Source organism: Pogona vitticeps, chromosome W, assembly GCF_051106095.1.
Source record: "Pogona vitticeps strain Pit_001003342236 chromosome W, PviZW2.1, whole genome shotgun sequence".
NCBI lineage: Eukaryota > Metazoa > Chordata > Lepidosauria > Squamata > Agamidae > Pogona > Pogona vitticeps.
The window spans coordinates 1603364-1623192 of NC_135798.1; the positions used below are offsets into that span (position 1 = coordinate 1603364).

At 48.2% G+C, this 19829-nt stretch overlaps 3 protein-coding genes across 3 annotated transcripts in view; 1 reads left to right on the forward strand and 2 right to left on the reverse strand.

Moving 5' to 3' along the window:
* Positions 1-14791, reverse strand: part of LOC144584975 (uncharacterized) — a 618887-nt gene extending 604096 nt beyond the window's left edge. Inside the window, exon 1 of the mRNA XM_078382367.1 lies at positions 14727-14791. The gene's annotated coding sequence lies outside the window, so the exon portion shown is untranslated. The remainder of the gene's footprint in view (positions 1-14726) is intronic.
* Positions 4536-6339, reverse strand: LOC144583009 (uncharacterized). Its single transcript, XM_078382391.1, has one exon. It carries the CDS (start codon positions 6337-6339, stop codon positions 4750-4752), a length of 1590 nt encoding a protein of 529 aa, XP_078238517.1. The 3' UTR covers positions 4536-4749.
* Positions 14792-17212: 2421 nt separating the features above from the next.
* LOC144584993 (uncharacterized) overlaps positions 17213-19829 on the forward strand; it is a 59426-nt gene continuing 56809 nt past the window's right edge. The window contains exon 1 of the mRNA XM_078382428.1: positions 17213-17471. The gene's annotated coding sequence lies outside the window, so the exon portion shown is untranslated. The remainder of the gene's footprint in view (positions 17472-19829) is intronic.

The window sequence follows — 19829 nt, forward strand, 5'->3', positions numbered from 1 at the left end:
ACTGCCAGTACCCAGGATGCATTGTGCCTGTGCGGGGAAGGTATAAAACCCCTTGCCCATGCATCCTTGGTTCACTCTCCCATGTGCACCTCCAAGGTTGGCATTTGTCACTTTGGACTGTGTTTTGGGAGTGCATCCTGTGCTGTAGAGCTACAAAAGGTAAGATTGCATTTCTTATCTTGGGTGGGTGGTGGGTTTTTTATTGCTAAAGTTAAATGTTTTTTGCAAGGGTTAGGGATTTGTGTGTTTGAAATGTTTTTTTTCCTTTGCCATGTTGGGGATTTGGGTCTGGCTTTTTATGGCTTTGGTTATGGGGGGGGGAAATGGGGAAATTGCTGGGGGTTTTTTTCCAGGGGGCTTCTGGACATTTGTGTGGGATTTGTGTGTTTGAAATGTTTTTTTTCCTGTGTGCCAGCCTGCCTATGGGGTGGGGGGGGTCTTTGGGTTCAATGGTGCTAGGCCACAACTGGGATTGCTGTTTCTGGTGGATTTCTGCCTTTCTCACCCAGGGATTTTGATTCCCAATTTGAATTTTTTTTCTGTAGGTGGTGTGTTGTGTTGTGGTGTGGTGTGGTGTGCTGTGTCATTTGCTGGTTGTTTGATCGTGAGGTAGGTAAGATTCCTTTTCCTGTGGTTTTTTTTTTCACCTTTGGTTGTGGTGGTGATGGTGTAGTTATGGAAAGTCTAATTTTCCTGATTTTTTCTTTGCTTAGGCATCCTCTGTGGGTGTGCTGTGGCCATTTTTGGCTTTCCCAGCAGATCAGTTTGATCGTGAGGTAGGTAAGATTTATGTTTTTTCCCCTAGGTTGCGGTGTGTGTGTGTGACAAAACTGCCACTTGCATGTGCAGGGCAGTTTTGGTGAGGTGTGGGAAGGTGAGGCAGATTTAAATCACTGACTGTTGTTTTTTTCCTTTAACGTAGCTGTACGTTGGACATGGGTCCAAAGAAGCCTGCTTCTGCCCAGGTTGGCAAGCCGACCAGGGAGAAGGTCAGCATCGAGACCAAAAAGGAAATCATTAGGAAATACGATGGCGGCCGTACTCCCGGGCGAGGTCTGCAATGCGTCAACCATCGGCACCATCGTGGCCCAACGTGAGAAGATCCTTGCCTTGGATACCGCCAAGCGTGTCACAAGGGTCGCCTGGAACCGTCCAGCTGTCCTGGAGGAGGTGGAGAAGCTCCTGGTGATCTGGATGGAGGAGAAGCAGCGTGGAGGTGACACAGTTACGGAGGCTGTGATCTGTGAGAAGGCCAAGGCCTTGTACGCCGACCTCATGGCACAGCAGCCCGGAACATCAGCTGAGCTTGAGGAGTTCAAGGCCAGCAGAGGCTGGTTTGAACGGTTCAAGACACATTCCGGCATCCACAGCGTGGTGAGGCACGGAGAGGCAGCGAGCTCAGACACCACTGCAGCGGAGGACTTTGCTGTGGAGTTCCTCGAGGTGGTAACAACAGAGGGCTACCTTCCAGAGCAGGTCTTCAACTGCGATGAGACTGGCCTGTTTTGGAAGCGGATGCCCAAAAGGACCTTCCTGACGCAAGAGGAGAGCAAGCTGCCTGGCCACAAGCCAATGAAGGACCACCTGACCCTCCTCTTTTGTGCGAATGCCAGCGGGGACCTGAAGATCAAGCCATTGCTTGTCTACCACTCCGAAAACCCTTGTGCTTTTAAGAAGCACAAGGTAGACAAAGTACGGCTGAAGGTGATGTGGCGTTCAAACTCCAAGGCTTGGGTCACACGGGTACTTTGTGGACTGGGTCAATCATACTTTTGGCCCAGCTGTGAAGTGGTACCTGGTGGACCATGACCTGCCTCTGAAGGCCCTGCTGCTAATGGACAATGCTCCTGCCCATCCTCCAGTCCTTGAGGATGACTTGCTGGATGAGTTTTCCTTCATAAAAATCATGTTTCTGCCTCCAAACACCACCCCGCTACTCCAGCCGATGGACCAACAGGTGATAGCGAACTTCAAAAAGCGCTACACCATGGAGCTCTTCCAGCGGTGTTTCGAGGTGACGGATGCCACCTCCCTCACCCTCCGTGACTTCTGGCGTGATGAATTTGACATCGTCATCTGCCTGAAGATGATCGCCAGGGCCTGGGACGGCATCAGCCAGAGGAACTTGAACTCTGCGTGGCGCCCGCTCTGGCCAGGCTGTGTGGCTCCTGGTCCTCCAGCACCTGCACCTGAGTGCACAGTGATGCAGGACATTGTGGATTTAGGGAGGAACATTGGCCTCGATGTCAGTGAGGAGGACATTGCAGAGCTGGTCGAGGGCCACGACCAGGAGCTGACCACACAGGAGCTGGTGGATCTTCAGGCAGAGGTGAGGGAGGAGCAAGCAGCAGAAGAAGAAGAGGCAGAACATTCACAGCTGTCCACCAGCGAATTAAAGAAATTTTTGGACTGCTGGCAGTATGTGCAGACCATAGCGCAGCAGTACCATGAGGACACGAATTTGGCAATGAACTTATCGAATTCCTATGACGAAAGGATCGTGTCCCCTTTCCGAGGAATTCTGAAAAGGCAGCAGAGGCAGCTTACTATGGACAGGTTCCTCCAAAAGAGACCAAGGCAGGAAGAGGAACCTGCTCCTTCCACCAGTGCTGCTGGTACCTGGAGCATTTCTTCTTCCTCCCCCTCATCATCCCCCTAGACTACTGCATTGATTAAAGGAGCACTGGTCCGGGTGGTTTAGAGGCTTCCACGTCACTTGTTCATGTTAAAGTTTAAATGTTAAAAGTTTGTTTTTTGCTTCTTCACTGCATGAAGAGTTTCTGAAAGCACTTTCAAAAAAGTGTTGTGTAAAATGTTGTTTCTTCAATGCATGAAGTTTCTGAAAGCACTTTCAAAAAAGTGTTGTGTAAAATGTTATGTTTCTTCACTGCATGAAGTTTCTGAAAGCACTTTCAAAAAAGTGTTGTGTAAAATGTTATGTTTCTTCACTGCAAGAAGAGTTTCTCTACCGAAAGAGTTTTGCAAATGTTCATTCACCTTGATTGCTGAGTCAAAAAAGTTGTCCTATGCTATAAAGTTTATGATGTTAATGTGCACTTAATAAACCCTTTGTTATCCTGATTTGACTTTGTCCTGACTCTTTTTTTAATTTGATGTAGAATTTTAAAGTTGTAAAGGTTTAAATGCTTGGGATCTGAGTCATTGTTAATTTTTTGTGAATTTTTTCTTCCCCCATAGGGAACCATGGAGCCCAACTTTTGACAGCTCCATGGTTCCCTATGGGGGAGAAAAAAATTCACCACAAATTAACAAAGACTCAGAAACAGTTTTGAACGCTTGGAATCATTAGTGCACCTTCTAAAATGGGTGCATACTTAATTTGGCTTTTCGTTAATTTTTTGTGAATTTTTTCTTCCCCCATAGGAAACAATGGAGCTGTCAGATTTTGACAGCTGTCAAAAGTTGGGGGGGGGGAAATTCACCATTAATTAACAAAAAGTCAGATCAAAGCCAAATTAACTTTTGCATCCATTTTAGAGGGTGCAGAAGCTAATCCAAGCATTTAAAACCGTTTTTGACCCTTTTATGACACACTTAAATTTGCAAAAATTGACTTCGCTAAACCATTAAAATGCACTGGAAAGGCTGCAATGCATTTGAATGGAGGAAACATTGTTTCACACAACGATGTTTCCTATGGTGATTTTCGCTTAAGGACGGCAATCCGTTCCAATTGGAATGGATTAACCGGTTTTCAATGCATCTCTATGGGAAATGGTGTTTCGCAGAACGATGTTTCACACAGCGATGAATTTTTTGGAACCAATTAACATCGTTGTGCGAGGCACCACTGTATATACAAAGTAAAAAAGCACAATTTGGCTGTAAGTGTGTTGTTAACAGACAATTTTGTTCTCTCCCAGTTGTTTGTAAAATCCATTGGTGGCTGTCACTGCCACACTGTTATCTTTCCGTTCTTCCAAAGACATTCACCCAACATCATGAAACCAAACATCTATAGTTCTCCATTCCTTTCTAATAACACTTTCTGTAAGATTTCTCTCAATATTTATATTCCTTATTCTGCATAAGTCAGGAAAACCAAATCTTCCCAAGGCTTGGGTTTCCCAGCCTCCGAGAAGCTCAGATGTTAAGGATCAAACGATTTGATCACCTCCGACTCAGTGCAGTCCAGGGCCTGAAGAGATCAGAGCTTGAAAAACCAAAATTTCCACTCCTTCCAACAATCCCTGCCATTACAAAGCAGTATACTCTCAATACAACAGCATAGAAATGCCTGGTTCTTCATGCATTATATATATATGTGTGTGTGTTCATAAAAAAGAGAGAATAGGTTCATTGGTAGCCTCTTTAAAACTCAAATATGATTATTATTTTTGAGGGTAAATCCTTATAAAACAAAGGACAGCTTCTCTCTCTTCATTACTTGCTTTTCTTTCATCAGTTAGCCTTAGAACATCCATCCCGTTCTCTATTTACACTAATTTTGTAAAACCGTCTATTGCACAATATATGCGTATTTTCATTTTTTTTAGCACAAGGTTCCACGTCTATTTTGTGATATCTTTTAATTAACAATGGAAGTAAAAAACATCAGAAGTGGCACTTCACAATGCACTGCACTTATTATCTTTTCTCTCTGTTTCGCAGTACGTCAACATTTTGTTGCTTATTCTTTCCAGTGGAAATCAGCACAAAATTGAATGAGCTCCTTCTGCCTTCTTATCAGGAGCTCTGAATAAAGCTCTTTCCACATTCCATATATTTCTATGGTTCCTCCACACTGTGAGTTCTTTGATGTGACCTCAGGTGTCCATTCTGACTAAAGCTCTTTCCACATTCCAAGCATGTATATGGTTTCTCCCCAGTGTGAGTCCTTTGATGTAACCTAAGGGTGCTACTGTGACTAAAGCTCTTTCCACATTCCATGCATTTATGTGGTTTCTCCCCAGTGTGGGTCCTTTGATGTAACTTAAGGGCACCACTCTGACTAAAGCTCTTTCCACATTCCATGCATTTATGTGGTTTCTCCCCAGTGTGGGTCCTTTGATGTAACTTAAGGGCACAACTGTAACTAAAGCTCTTTAAACATTCCATGCATTTATGTGGTTTCTCCCCAGTGTGGGTCCTTTGATGTAACTTAAGGTCACCACTCTGACTAAAGCTCTTTCCACATTCCATGCATTTATGTGGTTTCTCCCCAGTGTGGGTCCTTTGATGGACCCTAAGATGACCACTCTGACTAAAGCTCTTCCCACATTCCATGCATTTATGTGGTTTTTCCCCATTGTGGGTCCTTTGATGTAATCCAAGGTGACTACTGTGACTAAAGCTCTTTCCACATTCCATGCATTTATGTGGTTTCTCCCCAGTGTGGGTCCTTTGATGTAACCTAAGGTTACCACTCTGACTAAAGTTCTTTCCACATTCCATGCATTTATGCGATTTCTCCCCGGTGTGGGTCCTTTGATGTAACCTAAGCTGACTACTGTGACTAAAGCTCTTTCCACATTCCATGCATTTATGTGGTTTTTCCCCAGTGTGGGTCCTTTGATGTGACCTAAGCTGACCACTTGAAACAAAGCAATTTCCACATTCCATGCATCTATGCGGTTTCTCCCCAGTGTGGGTCCTTTGATGTAACCTAAGGTGACTACTGTGACTAAAGTTCTTTCCACATTCCATGCATTTATGTGGTTTCTCCCCAGTGTGGGTCCTTTGATGTAACTTAAGGTTACCACCGTGACTAAAGCTCTTTCCACATTCCATGCATTTATGTAGTTTCTCCCCAGTGTGGGTCCTTTGATGGACCCTAAGATGTCCACTCTGACTAAAGCTCTTTCCACATTCCATGCATTTATGTGGTTTTTCCCCAGTGTGGGTCCTTTGATGTAACCTAAGCTGACCACTTGAAAGAAAGCTCTTTCCACATTCCATGCATTTATGCGGTTTCTCCCCAGTGTGGGTCCTTTGATGTAACCTAAGCGGACTACTGTGACTAAAGCTCTTTCCACATTCCATGCATTTATGTGGTTTTTCCCCAGTGTGGGTCCTTTGATGCAACCTAAGGTGACCACTGCGACTAAAGCTCTTTCCACATTCCATACATTTATGTGGTTTCTCCCCAGTGTGGGTCCTTTGATGTGACCTAAGGTGGCTACTGTGACTAAAACTCTTTCCACATTCCATGCACTTATGTGGTTTCTCCCCAGTGTGGGTCCTTTGATGCAACCTAAGGTGACCACTGCGACTAAAGCTCTTTCCACATTCTATGCATTTATGTGGTTTCTCCCCAGTGTGGGTCCTTTGATGTGAAGGCAGATTTCTTCTCTCGCTGAAACTCTTTTCACATTCCATGTTTTTGTATGATTTTTCCCCAGGGTGAGTTCTTCAAACTGAACTGCTCTGAAGCTGTCTCCACACTTCAGGCATTTAAGCTGTTTCTCCTTTAGCTCGTGGGTTTTTCCTAAGCTTTTCTTCCCAGCTGCACACTTGACTCTTTTCAGGGACAGAAGAAGAGGCTCTGTATAATTCTGGCCATCATATTTGTTACCTGATAGAGAAAAAAAAGATGTATTGAGAATATAGCACAGAGCAGAATCTAACTGGAGGTTAAACCAAAGAGTTTGCTCTGTCTTTGACTCCTTTGAAAGGCATATGTCTCCTGAAGGCTTTACTGGCAACATTTGAAAAATTAGCCAAATTGTGAAAACAGTATGGACTCCCCTTGCCTGAATTGATCTGTACGAATACTTTGATCTGTACGAATACTTCCCAAAGGGCCAGTGATGGGAAAATATAATTGATTGATATTAACCAAAATACTATTAAACATGGGCCATCAAGTCAATTCTGATTGATGGCTACCCTTTTTGGGGGGGGGTTTCTAGGTAGAGAATACTCAAAAGTCATTCCCCATTCCCTGTTTCTGGGACCTTGCAGTTTCCCGAGGGCCACACAAGCTGACCTTATCCGTGGGAGACACAGCAGGGAACCTCTGGTTCTGCAACCAGATATTTAAACTTTTTATTCATCAGCATATAAAAGTTAGTTTAGGAGAGATTATATATGTATGCATCTAGTGATTGTGATTTAGAGTGTGTAAAACAGACATAGGGTTAATAAAAGTAGCAGATCACACATTGGTGAATATGGATTTTAAGGGTGCATGTGATTATAAAGGAGCTAGGAGGTGGAGGTTACGTACAGGAATTTTATGTCAAAGTATTCGTACAGATCAGGTCACTGAGAAATACAGTAAATTTAGGTCTTCAACATACTGACATAGGACCAAGCAGGCAGGGTAGAAATACAATAAATAAATAAATAAATAAATAAATAAATAAATAAATAAATAAATAAATAAATAAATAAATAAATAAATAGGAAAGCTGAAGAAACAAACTGCGTGTAGGTCAGCCAGATCCCAAAGGTGATTCACTGGGAAAGTTTGAGGCTGCCGTAGCCACGGGTAGGCGCCTGGGCTTCTGGGGGCTGACGTTTGTATGAAAGCAGCTCAGGCAGAGCATTGCTTAAGGGCGGTCAGGCTGACAGTGGGATCCTGAGCAAAAAAGTCATTATATGTTCTGTACACACTGTTATGCTGAAGTTAAGCTATTTAAATTAGATGTTTAAATACAAAGTATTTTTATATTTACGTTTACATGTCATAGGTTTTTGCATCCAGAGAGAAAGACAAAGCACGGAGTTTCTGTCAGCTCTCTTCTCATTCCCTCCAGAGGGGCAACATCTACGCTTCCACCAAGGCCACTGTTTGTGTCCATGTATCAAACGGAGAAAGATATGACGAAAATAACCAAGATGGCGACCCGATAGCAGGACGCTGTGTTTTTCCTCCTGCTGGGTCGGCGTTTTTTTTCTTTTTCTTTTTCTCTCTGGTTTCTTTCCGTTTTTTTTTTGTTTTGTTTATTTTAGGTTCCATGCCTCCCCTCTCTTGCAGCTGCTTTTTATTTTATCTCTGCTGCAACAATAACAAACTTTACAATTGTTGCTGCTCCACTATCACTGGGAGTAAGAAGAACAACAACAACGCCGCCGCGGCTGCAGCCATTATGGAAACAGGCAGGCAGTCTGGAGTGCAGTGAGTTGCCTGGAAAGAGAAGGATTGTTTTCCAGCACAATAATTGAAGGAATTCATTTTCTTTAATTACATACATTGCAGTGGGAGGTTGCTGGTGCGAGTCGGAAGATCAGGGCCGAGGCAGCCAACCTGTTTGTAGTGAGGTGGAGCTCGGCGTTGTGGGAGCTTCCTTTTCTGCTGCAGGGTTGGAAGAGCTGAAGGGTCCTCTTTGTCTTGGTGGCCTGGCGCTGGGGTCTCGGAGACGAGCCCAGTGTGGAGAGGTGCAGAGGACCCCACCTGCCTGGATGGTGAAGCCCTGGAGAGACTGTGGATGCCAGCTGGAGGAGGTGTGGTGAGCTTGGAGTCGGGGACTGAGAGGCTGGCTGAGGACAAGTGAAGCTGGTGCCAGCTTGTGGTGGTGACTCTTTTGCAAACTTTTCTGGGGGGCTGTCTGGAACTGGGAGTCATCAATACCTATGGCCAAGGGAGGTGCCTTTCCAACAGAGGACCCTGGAATGCTTAAGGGGGAATTCTCTGACTGTCCCCCCGTTGCCATGTTTCCAGCAGCTCTCCATTAGCTCCCCCTCCTTCAGATTTTATTGCTTGCTTTGCCTCTGCTTTTGACTGCTCGGCTTGGGGCCTTCGCCCCCATAAACTCAAAACTATCTCCAACAGCCTCCCTGAGGGAAAGAAGATCTGCGGCCAGTGTGTGGTGGGACAGGTTCAATTGTGTTTGGGAGAAACTTGGGCTTATTTTGTCTATAGCATGTATATATGTATGTACATGTGTATGTATGTGTGTATATATATATATATATATGTGTGTGTGTGTATATATGTGTACATATATGTATATGTGTATGTGTGTGTATATATGTATATATATATATTCCCTTTTTATTATCTCACTGATTATTTAGTTGTATAGTTGATTAATTTTAAATATTGTTAATTATTTGATTTTATGTTAATGTTCACTTAAGTATTACTTGTTTATTTTATTTTTATTTTTACTGTATTTAGTTTATTTCTATTTGGCATGGAGAGGAGGGCCTGCCCCCCCAGCGAGGGCTCCAACATCAGTGTGATTACGGGGAGAGGGAGATACGGCGCTGGCACAGTGCCTACTCGTGTTAGAAGAACAGTGAACAGATGTTTGAAGGCTGTTCACTGTTCTGACACTGTGACCAACTGCCAGTATCGAGGTAGGCAGTCTAGCTGGCCCTCTACTCTGAGCCTGGTCCTGTTGAATGCCAGGTCTGTATCCAATAAATCCCAGCTTATTCAAGACCTTATTCTGGAGGAGGATGCAGACCTGGCGTGCATAACTGAGACCTGGATGGTTGGGGAAGGAGGGGTTCCTCTGACCCTTTCCTGCCCTCCAGGTTATGCAGTCCAGCACCAGGGCAGACTGGAGGGGCGGGGGGGGGAGGAGTTGCCATTGCTTATAGAAAATCATTAGAGGTTACTAGGCGCTCCTCGGTCGTGAAGCCAGGTCTGGAGGCCCTTCATGTGCGGATTGGGGCTAGGGATGGTATTGGGATCTTGCTGGGTTACCGCGCTCCCCGTGACCCAGCCACCTCCCTACCGGAGCTGGCGGACTTCGTCTCCGCGGCACTGTTGGAGTCCCCGAGACTTCTGGTCCTGGGTGACTTCAACATCCATGCGGAGGCGGAGGTATCCGGTCCAGCTCTTGAGTTCCTGGAAACCATGGCTTCCTTGAACTTATCCCAACATGTCAACGGCCCCACGCACATGGGTGGCCATATGCTCGACTTGGTTTTTTCCACCGAGTGTAATGAGCGTGGTCTGATGGTGACTGACGGAGGGAGCATGGATCTATTTTGATGGTCCGCCCTCGAAGGTTACTGGATCCAATTGGTTTTCAGGATACCATGAGAGGGATTCCAGCAGAACTGTCTGGCGCTCCTGTCGAAGCTCTGGTCGATGGCTGGTTCTCCGCCGCTACTAGGGCTGTTGACATGATCGCACCCAAACGCCCTCTCAGAAGCAGAGCTCGGCCAGGACCCTGGTATAGTCAGGATCTACGAGCGATGAAGCGAATAAGGAGACGGCTAGAGTGCGCTTGGAGAAAGAAACCGACGGACTATAGTAAGATAGCTGTCAGGATCGCAACTAACCGTTACCTAGCCAAGGTAAAGGCTGCTAGAAGATCTTACCTCGCTGACCGGATAAGCGAAGCTTCCAACCAGCAGGCGGAATTTTTCCGTATAGTTCGCGATCTATCCGGAATTGGTCAGGGTGAAGGGCCTCCCACTAGCATCTCACCTGACCAATTTGCAGCGTTTTTTAAATCCAAAGTGGAGGCCATCTGCCGTGACCTTTCTCCTTTTTTAAATACAATGGATCGAGCAGAGATGTCCAGCGCTCCGTCCTGCCCGGTTATTCTCGACTCCTTTCAGCCTGTAACACCAGATTTGGTAGGCAAGGCGCTTGATCGCTGTCGGGCCACCATCTCTTCTCTCGACCCTTGCTCAGCCTGGCTAATCAAAGCAGCCAGGCCGGTAACAACTGCAATAATTAATGGGTCTCTCCAGGAGGGCAAGGTTCCCCTCGCCCTCAAGGAGACACTCATTAGGCCCATTAGGAAGAAACCAAATTTGGCGGCGGACAAAATTGGCAATTATAGGCCCGTCGCCAATGTTTCCTTCCTCAGCAAAGTGGTTGAGAGGGTGGTGGCAGATCAGCTCCAGGCGCTCTTGGACGAAACCAATGCTCTGGACCCATTTCAGTCGGGCTTCAGGCCGCGCTATGGTACAGAGACGGCACTGGTCGCACTGTTGGATGACCTGCTGAGGGAGGCCGATGGGGGCAACATGTCCTTGTTGGTCCTCCTCGACATCTCAGCTGCCTTTGATACTGTCGACCACGGTATCCTCCTGGGGAGGCTCTCCGAGTTGGGAGTCGGTGGCCTGGCACTCGCCTGGCTCCGCTCCTTCCTGGAGGACCGCCCCCAGAGAGTACAGCTTGGGGAGAGAGTCTCAGCCCCGTGGAATCTCAATTGTGGGGTTCCACAGGGGTCGATCATCTCCCCAATGCTGTTTAATATCTATATGAGGCCGCTGGGCGGGGTCATCAGGGGGTGTGGGGCATCGTGTCATCAGTACGCTGATGACACACAGCTCTACATCTCCTTTACACCAACTTCAGTGGATGCCGTCCGGTCCCTGCAGCGCTGCCTGGACACTGTACTGGAATGGATGCAGTCAAATGGACTGAGGCTGAACCCGGACAAGACGGAGGTCTTGAGGGTGGGTGGCCCTTCCGTCAGCGGCATAGGTGACTCCCTCTCCTTTGGAGGGACGACCCTTGCCGCAAAGAGTGAGGTCCGCAGCTTGGGAATACATCTGGACCCGGCGCTTACCATGGAAACCCAGGTGGCGTCCGTGGTCCGCTCCGCCTATTTTCATCTATGGCGGATTGCCCAGCTGCGACCATATCTTGATCGGGGGGCCCTCACTACTCTAGTCCATGCGCTCGTAATCTCGAGATTAGACCATTGTAATGCACTCTACGTGGGGCTGCCTTTGAGGCTGACGCGGAAACTTCAGATGGTCCAGAATGCAGCAGCCAGGCTCCTTAGTGGGGTGAGAAAACACCAGCATATCTCCCCCACCCTGGCTGCTTTGCACTGGTTACCCATCCGTTTCCGTGTTGACTTCAAAGTGCTAATGATCACTTATAAAGCCCTAAACGGTTTGGGACCTCAATATTTGGCAGACTGTCTTCTCCCACCCAGATCTACCCGAATCACCCGACATAGCCAGCAGGGGTGGCTGAGGGGTCTGACGCCGAGAGAGGCCCGGAAGGAAAAAACAAGAAACCGGGCCTTCTCGGCGGTGGCTCCTCGGCTGTGGAACGCCCTTCCAACAGAAATTCGGCTGGCACCCTCGCTGGGTGTTTTTAAAAGCCAGTTAAAAACTTGTTTATTCAAGCAGGCCTTCCCTCCAGTCAATTAAGTCTTTCTCTTTTTCTTTTTCTTTGCTATTCCATCTTGGTAATCCTCTCTTTAAATTAATTGTTTTAAATTGAAACTGTAGTTGTAATTTATATGATTTTATATATTTTTATACTGTTTTGTTTTATTTTGTAAGCCGCCCCGAGTAGACATGGTCTAGAGGGGCGGGGTAAAAATAAAATAAATAAATAAAATAAATAAATAAATATGGAAGATAATTCGTAAGAGAAGGTAGTAAGGAAAGCGTAATTTGATGTACTATGAAATGTGTGACAAAAGGTTACTACCTAAAATTATTTTTTCTTTAGGATGAAACCAATAAAGGAAGATTTGACAGACTGGCAAAACATAATTAACAGATTTTGAAATGGTGATGAAAAAGCAAGGATTCAGAAAAAGTACTGGTATTAATACCAGAAACTAGGAGGATTAGGTTGACCAAGGAGTGGGGAGCTAGCACCTCATGGGATTTGGAGACTCTTCCTCTCTTAATGCAGACTAAATAGCACTGGCCTTTTTTGCAGCCACATCACACTTTTGGCTCATCTTTGACGTGATCTAAAACGATTCCAAGGTCCTTCTCGCTTCTAGTACTGCTGAGCAAGTTATCCCCCGTCTTGTAATGGTGTGAAATAGTAGGGGAAACCATGGAACCCAGAGATACTCCAGAGGCCAAGAGGTGAAGAGGTGGAGCAGGACTCCCCCCATAACCACTACCGTTCACAGAGCGACATCCCACAAGGGGAAATCCCAGAAGCTGACAGTCCGACAATCCACCGCTTCTCTTCCAAACTGAAGGCAAAGGTCAGGGCTGTTTTTCAGCAAGTGTGGAGGGCAGGGAGCAGAAGAGAGGGTGTCCTCGGTAGACCATCTTCACTGCTCTCAGTCCTGCTCCTAATATTCAGGCTGCCCTTTCCTATGGGAAGCCTGGCAACTTTTTATCCTGCTGGCAACACACTGGACCATTTTTTTAAAAAATCGTGGCTAAAGAAGCACAATATCCCACATTCAAACTGTCAGGTTATATAAAATAAGCCAAATAACACGGAACATGAATTTTACAGCCATGAACATTCGGTACAGAGACCATGTACACAGTGTCAGCAGTTGTGCCCGACAAGGACATTGGAATACACAACTTAGGGGTGAAGATGATGTCAGGCCTCTGACCACAGACTGGACAGTGTGGGATAGTCTATATGGCCACTGAGTGATGACTTCTTTCTCTTTGCTGATGCAGAGGGTTGTGGACTTTTACGCTGTTGCTGCTGTACATAAATGTCAATAGACTTAGTTGCTAGAAGTCTACTGTCTCTGCCTGATTTTCTTGACTGGTGGGACTGGAACAAGGAGTTTTGGCAAGAGGAGCTACAAAAAAACTGCACCACTCTGACATAAGCACTACTGATGCTGATGAAGAGTTCTGGAGGTCTCCAAAGCTTACACACCAGGCTGGAATTTCATAGTTGGCCCTAATGAAGGAAAGATTACCCACCCGACCACCAACCCCCATGTGCACGGAACACACCTCCTCAGCCTTTGCTTTTTCATTTACTTTCTTCCCCAAATAAAGATCACTTGGAATTTACAAGATGAAATTAAAATCAATTTGGATAGGGCGCTCCGTTTTATGACAAAACCTCTTGACGTCGACTCTTTTGTGATCACAAAAGCAATCTCAAAACGATGTTTCCTATGGGGGAATGTCACTTGGCGATGATCGGTTCCCTGCTTCGGGAACCGATCTTCAAAAAGCGACAATTTTTCCACAGCTGATCGGCGGTTTCAAAATGGCTCCCCGCTGTTTTCTGGGATGGATTCCTCACAAGACAGCCACCGAAAATGGCCGCCCCTATCAAGGATCTTCGCTGGTCAGTAAGTTTCCAGACCATCGGAACACATTAACCGGGTTTTAATGCGTTTCTATGGGCTTTTAAATTTCACTTTACGATGTTTTTGTTCTACAACGATTTCGCTGAAACGAATTAACATCGTAATGCGAGGCACCACTGTATAAAACATGAAACATTTTGTGGTTTGGCTTTCCTCCATCTTTCCCTCTCCAAAAATCCCCACATGCAGGAGTGAATTCTTCACTTCACCCTCTTGGATCCCAAAAGAGGAAAGGAGAAATTCAGGGGAGGCTCCATGGTAGGCTGTCCAGGGTTGGACTCTTACTGACAGCACCTGCTCTTGGTGACCACAGGGTTGAGCCAAGCAGGACTGGGAGCCAAAAGGAAAACACTCTGCACATGTTCAGAGAGGCACTGTTGCAGTCAGTCAAAATTGGACTCACACAACCCGGGTTGAAACCTCCACTCAGCCAGGGAACTGACAGTGTGTGTTTGCTTTCACAGACCAGAGTTCTCCAGAATGGGGTGACAGAAGGAAGTTGACAGAAGAGACTCAAAGTGAACCTCAGAATATGGGGATTCCACACCAACTCAGACCTTTGCACTGTCACGCCGATCTCGGTGGCCCCTCTGGCCCTCAACTGGCACCATGGAAGGTCTGGTGGAAGGCACGCTCCAAACGCTCCCAATGCTTCCTGCGATTGGGATAAATTCTCTGAAATACTGCTGTAAGCTTTACAACACCTTGCATCCTGCTAATCATAGGGTTATAGTTTAATAAATAAACAAACACAGTGGTGCTTCTGTTCCCAAAGAATGAAAGAGATCTCACCTGCTATTCAAGTTTTTGGGGGGCTTCAGAGTTTGATTCTTATCTTTTCATCCAGAGAAATGCCGGAGAGCATCAGCTGAGAATCACCCCATCCTTGGGAGAAAAGGGAAAAAAACCCAATCATTCTGGAGCCTTCTCAGATGGACAAAACTAAAAACTTTTGCTTAGCATAGAAGCCTTTGTCTTTTTGACAATCTGGAGAATTCAATTCTTCAAAAAATACCCTCCAGTTTATGAATGTATGTGGGGGGGAGATTGTGTGCTTCTATACCCACGATTCCAAAAGCTCGGATATAGCCCAAAACTGCTTCACAATCTCGTGCCCGCCTTGCCAGCAGGAGAAAGGAGGCCGAGCCTGACAGAGCAAACGGCGGCTGAAGGGTGGCCGCACCCAAGGCAGCCGTCCAGAGGGTCTACAGCAGGGGGTCCCCCCAACCTTGGGCCTCCTTCTGGGACTTCCGCTCCCAGAAATCCTAGCCAGCAGAGGCGGAAGTGAAGGCTTCTGGGAGTTGCAGTCCAAGAACATCTGGAGGCCAGAGGTTGGGGACCCCGGGACTCTGCGGGAGACCCTCTTCTGCTCTTTGCCCTTCACAGCCCTGACCATGGCTTTGTGTCTGGGGGAGGAGTGGTCACTTGACAAAAAAGGGGAGTGAGATTCTGGGACGTTCCCTCGTGTGGTGTCGCTCTGTGAACGGCAGGGTGCTGGGGGGGGGGGAGATTCCTATTCAACCCCCTCCACCCTCAGCCTGTGGAGTGTTTCAGGTTTCCATTAATTCCCCATACCATTTCACAGAGGTATGAAAAACCGGAAAGAGTCTAGGCAGAAGAATGTGATGGTCCGGCACCCCCCGTGTGATGATGACACACGACTTACGCCTGCTTTATAAGACCTTCCAGGGGAACCTTCGCTCAGCCTCTCCAGCCCCAAGGTCTGGCCATCCAGCCGACCACCATCCCCTGCGCCAACGAAAACAGCAAGATATAAAGATGCAAAGAGGAGAAGGGCAGGAGAAAAGTAATTCTGAATAAATGAATGAATTCAAAGCTACTTAAGAACCTAATGCCTGAATTTCCTGCCTGTAAGAAAGTCTCTTCCTGGAAACCAAGAGGAGATTCAGACAATTTCCTGAGAATATTTATTTTAAACCCAAAATCATCATCAGCAAACCTCACAGAAGACTCCACACACACGTGCACATACACACACACACAGAGTTTTCCTAGTGTAGGAAACGGGCAGCCCACAGGGGGTCCCAGCCCCTCTCCTCTCCCCCCCCAGGGGCTCTCCTGCGCCCCCCCCCATTGCTCTGGGTGGGAAGAGGATTCGGGGCCTGGTTCTTAGTCCAGGAACTTCCCTCCCTCGCAGGGGCATCAACCGCCTTGGCTGCCAGATGGGCCGCATAGAAATGAAATATCATCCTCATCATCCACATCCCTCCCTCCCAGCCAACCCTGTCGTCCTACTGCTACCCCCTTGCAGCCCCCCCTCTCCTCCCCCCCCACAAAAAGGCCCCCATTCCCCACTTGGGGCTTTCCAGGAACTTCCCTACAAGCTTTTGAACAAAAGGGGTTTCCGGGGGGGGGCCTTCGGCTGGAGAAGTTTGGGAGGGAGGAAACAAGGGGAGGCGAGCCTGAGGAGGCTCAGAGGGCAAAGCACACACACACACACACACACACACACACACAAGGGGCCCTGGGGGGGGTTACTGGTGTGTGTGTGTGTGTGTGTGTGTGTGTGTGTGTGTGTGTGTGTGTGTGTGTGTGTGTGTGTGTGTGTGTGTGTGTGTGTGTGTGTGTGTGTGTGTGTGTGTGTGTGTGTGTGTGTGTGTGGTGGCCCTCCTGCCCCTTCAGATTGCGAGCCCTGACCCCCCCGTCTCTCTTTCCCGCAGACAAACACACAAAGACCCACAAAGCCCCCCCCCGGAGATACACACACACACACACACACACACACACACACACACACACACACATGCCCCACAGAAGGGGAAGAGGAACGGGAAAGGCCCCTCCTGGGACCCCGAGGAGTTTGGGGGGGAGCGAGTGGGAACCTCTTCCTAGGGACCCCCCAACCCCCACTGCTCTCTCCCTCCCCCCTCCCTCTCCCCCCCCATAAAGGCCCTAAATCGCCCCCACCTCCGTCCTGCGTGGGAAAGAGGCTGGAAAGAAACAGCGAGAGAGGAGAATGGGGGGAGGGAGGGAGGGAGGGAGGGGGCACGGCCTCCACTTCCGGTGGGGGGGGGACGCAGCCCCGGAAACAGCACCTCCTCTCCGACTCCTCTACCACTTTCGTATCTCTACCTTCTCCCCTTCCCAAGGATGGAGACTATAAAAGTTACCGGTTCTGTGCCCCGCCCTCCCGTCCCCCTTCCTCTTCTCCGCGGCGATTGGTTGGGAGGGAAGGGCGGGGAAGAACGTAGAGCTACTAAAGCTGTAGAGGGAGGAGGAGGAGGGGCTGCTTCCGGAGCTGCGTCCTTCTCTCCCCCTCCTTCCGCCTTCTCCTCTCCTGACCCTCCATCGAGGTGAGAAAGGAGGGGAGGGGGAGGGAGGCCCCCCCTTCGGTCTCCCCCCCCCCCCGCAAGGAAAGGTTTTATTTTCCATTTGCTCTATCCATAAAAGCCTCCTGGATGATCTTTTCTCTTTCCTCCTAGGGAGGGGGCCAGACTGAATTCCCTTTGCCTTTTTTTTGGGGGGGGGACCGAAAACAAAGAACCACATCCCAGATTCCCTCCCAACGTTTGCAAGGTCAGTGAGGTTTCAAGAGGTGGCTGAAGTAGCCTCGCCCCCCCCCCCCCCCCACTATCTCTCTCCTCTCAGTTTCCCTGGCCCGGGAAGGATTTGAATCCAGGTCTCCAGGTTTCCCGTCTGGGACTCCATCCATGACAGCACAGTTCTTCTTTGAGCATGTGCAGAGTGCTGGTGTTTGGGGGTACGGTTTTCTTTGCATCTTATTTAGGTGTATTTTTTATAAATAAAACCTCAGTCCTGCTCACCCCGACCTGATGCTCACCAAGGGCAGGTCCTCTTGGCAAGAGGCAAACCTTGGTCGTCCTGATTTGGGTGTGTGTGTGTGTGTGTGTGTGTGTGTGTGTGTGTGTGTGTGTGTGTGTGTTTCAAGTCTCCCTCCTTCTTCCCCCTGAACACACAAGCCAGACTGGGGGATTTTGCTTTTCACCATCAACTTTTACTTAAATCTCTTGTGATGATCGATCAACAGGGAAGGTCATTTCTCTTCCCACCTTCTCCTTCATTGGGAGGATAAAAGGGACAATAGACTAAGGCTGAACCCAAAGAAGATGGGGGGGGGTTTTCCTCCATCTGGGTGCCCCTGAGGTCTGTGACTTCGGTGGTTCCCAATGCTTGCTGGGCGTCCTTCTGGACCCGAGGCTGCCAATGGACAACCTGGTGGCGTCTGCGGTCCGATCCGTTCACTTCCCTCTCAGATGAATTGCGCAGCTGCTCCCCTGCCAGGACGCCCTGTCACTCCCCGGATTGGTCCAGGCACGGATATTCTCAAGATTAGACTGCCGTAATCCTCTTTCTGTGGGGCTTCCCTTGAGGCTGACACCGGCCGATGCAAGAGGGTCTCCTCCGTCCACCCCTCTCCCACTCCAGCCGTCTCCTCTGGGGAGGCGATTCCATACCCCCGCGTGGATGATGGTTCTTCCGTTCGACATTCTCTCTTTCCTCCTCTGCTATTTGCGTCCACCCTTCCCGTATCTTCCGGCTCCATCCTCTACTCTCCCGTTTGCCCCAGTGGAAAGGCTGAGAGAGAGGATTCCTTCCCCTTTCTACCTCTTCTCCTGGTCTCATCATCCTCCCCCAGATAGGAATCCACGGGTTCTCCATCTAGAAACCTTCCCACCCTTCTAGCAAGAGCTTGCTCTGTTCCCCTCTTCCCTTCTGGCCTCTCACTTCTCTCTCTCTCTCACTCGCTCTCTCTCTGCTCCTCGTCCTTCTGACTCCTCGTCTCCTTCCATTTCTCTTCCCCTCACGTCCGACAGGGGTGGGTGAGTTTCCCCTTTTCCTCTTTGTCCCCTTTCCCCTCTTCGCTGGCTTGGGCTCCCTCCACTTTCTTTGGGTGGAGGGTAGGCCCGTCTTGCCCCCTTTCTCCCATGGGGCTCTTGTGAGTCTCTTCTTCCCCCTTTAGGGATCCTGAAGAGGGAACTGAAGAAGGAACTTCTGCTTTGGGGAACCAAAGTAAGGATTTAAAAATTACGTAAGAAAAGGAGGTGAACGTTTCAGCCTGGACTTCTCAGGACTTCACTCCCAAGCCTGGAACAGAAGTCAGCAGATGGGAGTGAGGCAGAGCAATGCCTCCAGCTCCCTTCTGGGTTTTATGTTTCGACTATTTTGGAGTCCTCCGACCCTGGAGGCATTCAAGGAAAACTTAGGCCATCCCCTGGCAGATCTGCTTTGACTGTATCCCTGCGTTGAGCAGGGGGCTGGACTGGATGGCCTTCTCGGCCCCTTCCAACTTCACTGTTCCGTGATTCTATGGTTCTACGTGTGTTTGGCCTCTTGGTGGCATTCCTAAATAGGCCACCTGCTAATGAAATTTAACAAGGAGGAGGACAAAGTCCTGCACCTTGAAAAAAGTAACCAGTCACCCAGTTACATGATGGGCTATCCTTTTCTCGTTCGTTTGTTTAGTCGTTTAGTCGTGTCCGACTCTTCGTGACCCCATGGACCAGAGCACGCCAGGCCCTCCTATCTTCCACAGCCTCCCGGAGTTGTGTCAGATTCATGTTGGTTGCTTCGATGACACTGTCCAACCATCTCATCCTCGGTTGTCCCCTTCTCCTCTTGCCTTCACACTTTCTCAACATCAAGGTCTTTTCCAGGGAGTCCTCTCTTCTCATGAGATGGCCAAAGTATTGGAACCTCAGCTTCAGCATCTGTCCTTCCAGGGAGCACTCAGGGTTGATTTCCTTTAGAATTGATAGGTTTGTTCTCCTTGCAGTCCAGGGGACTCTCAAGATCCTCCTCCAGCACCACAATTCAAAGGCATCAATTCTTCGGCGGTCAGCTTTCTTTATGGTCCAGCTCTCACTTCCATACATCACTACAGGGAAAACCCTAGCTTTGACTATTCGGACTTTT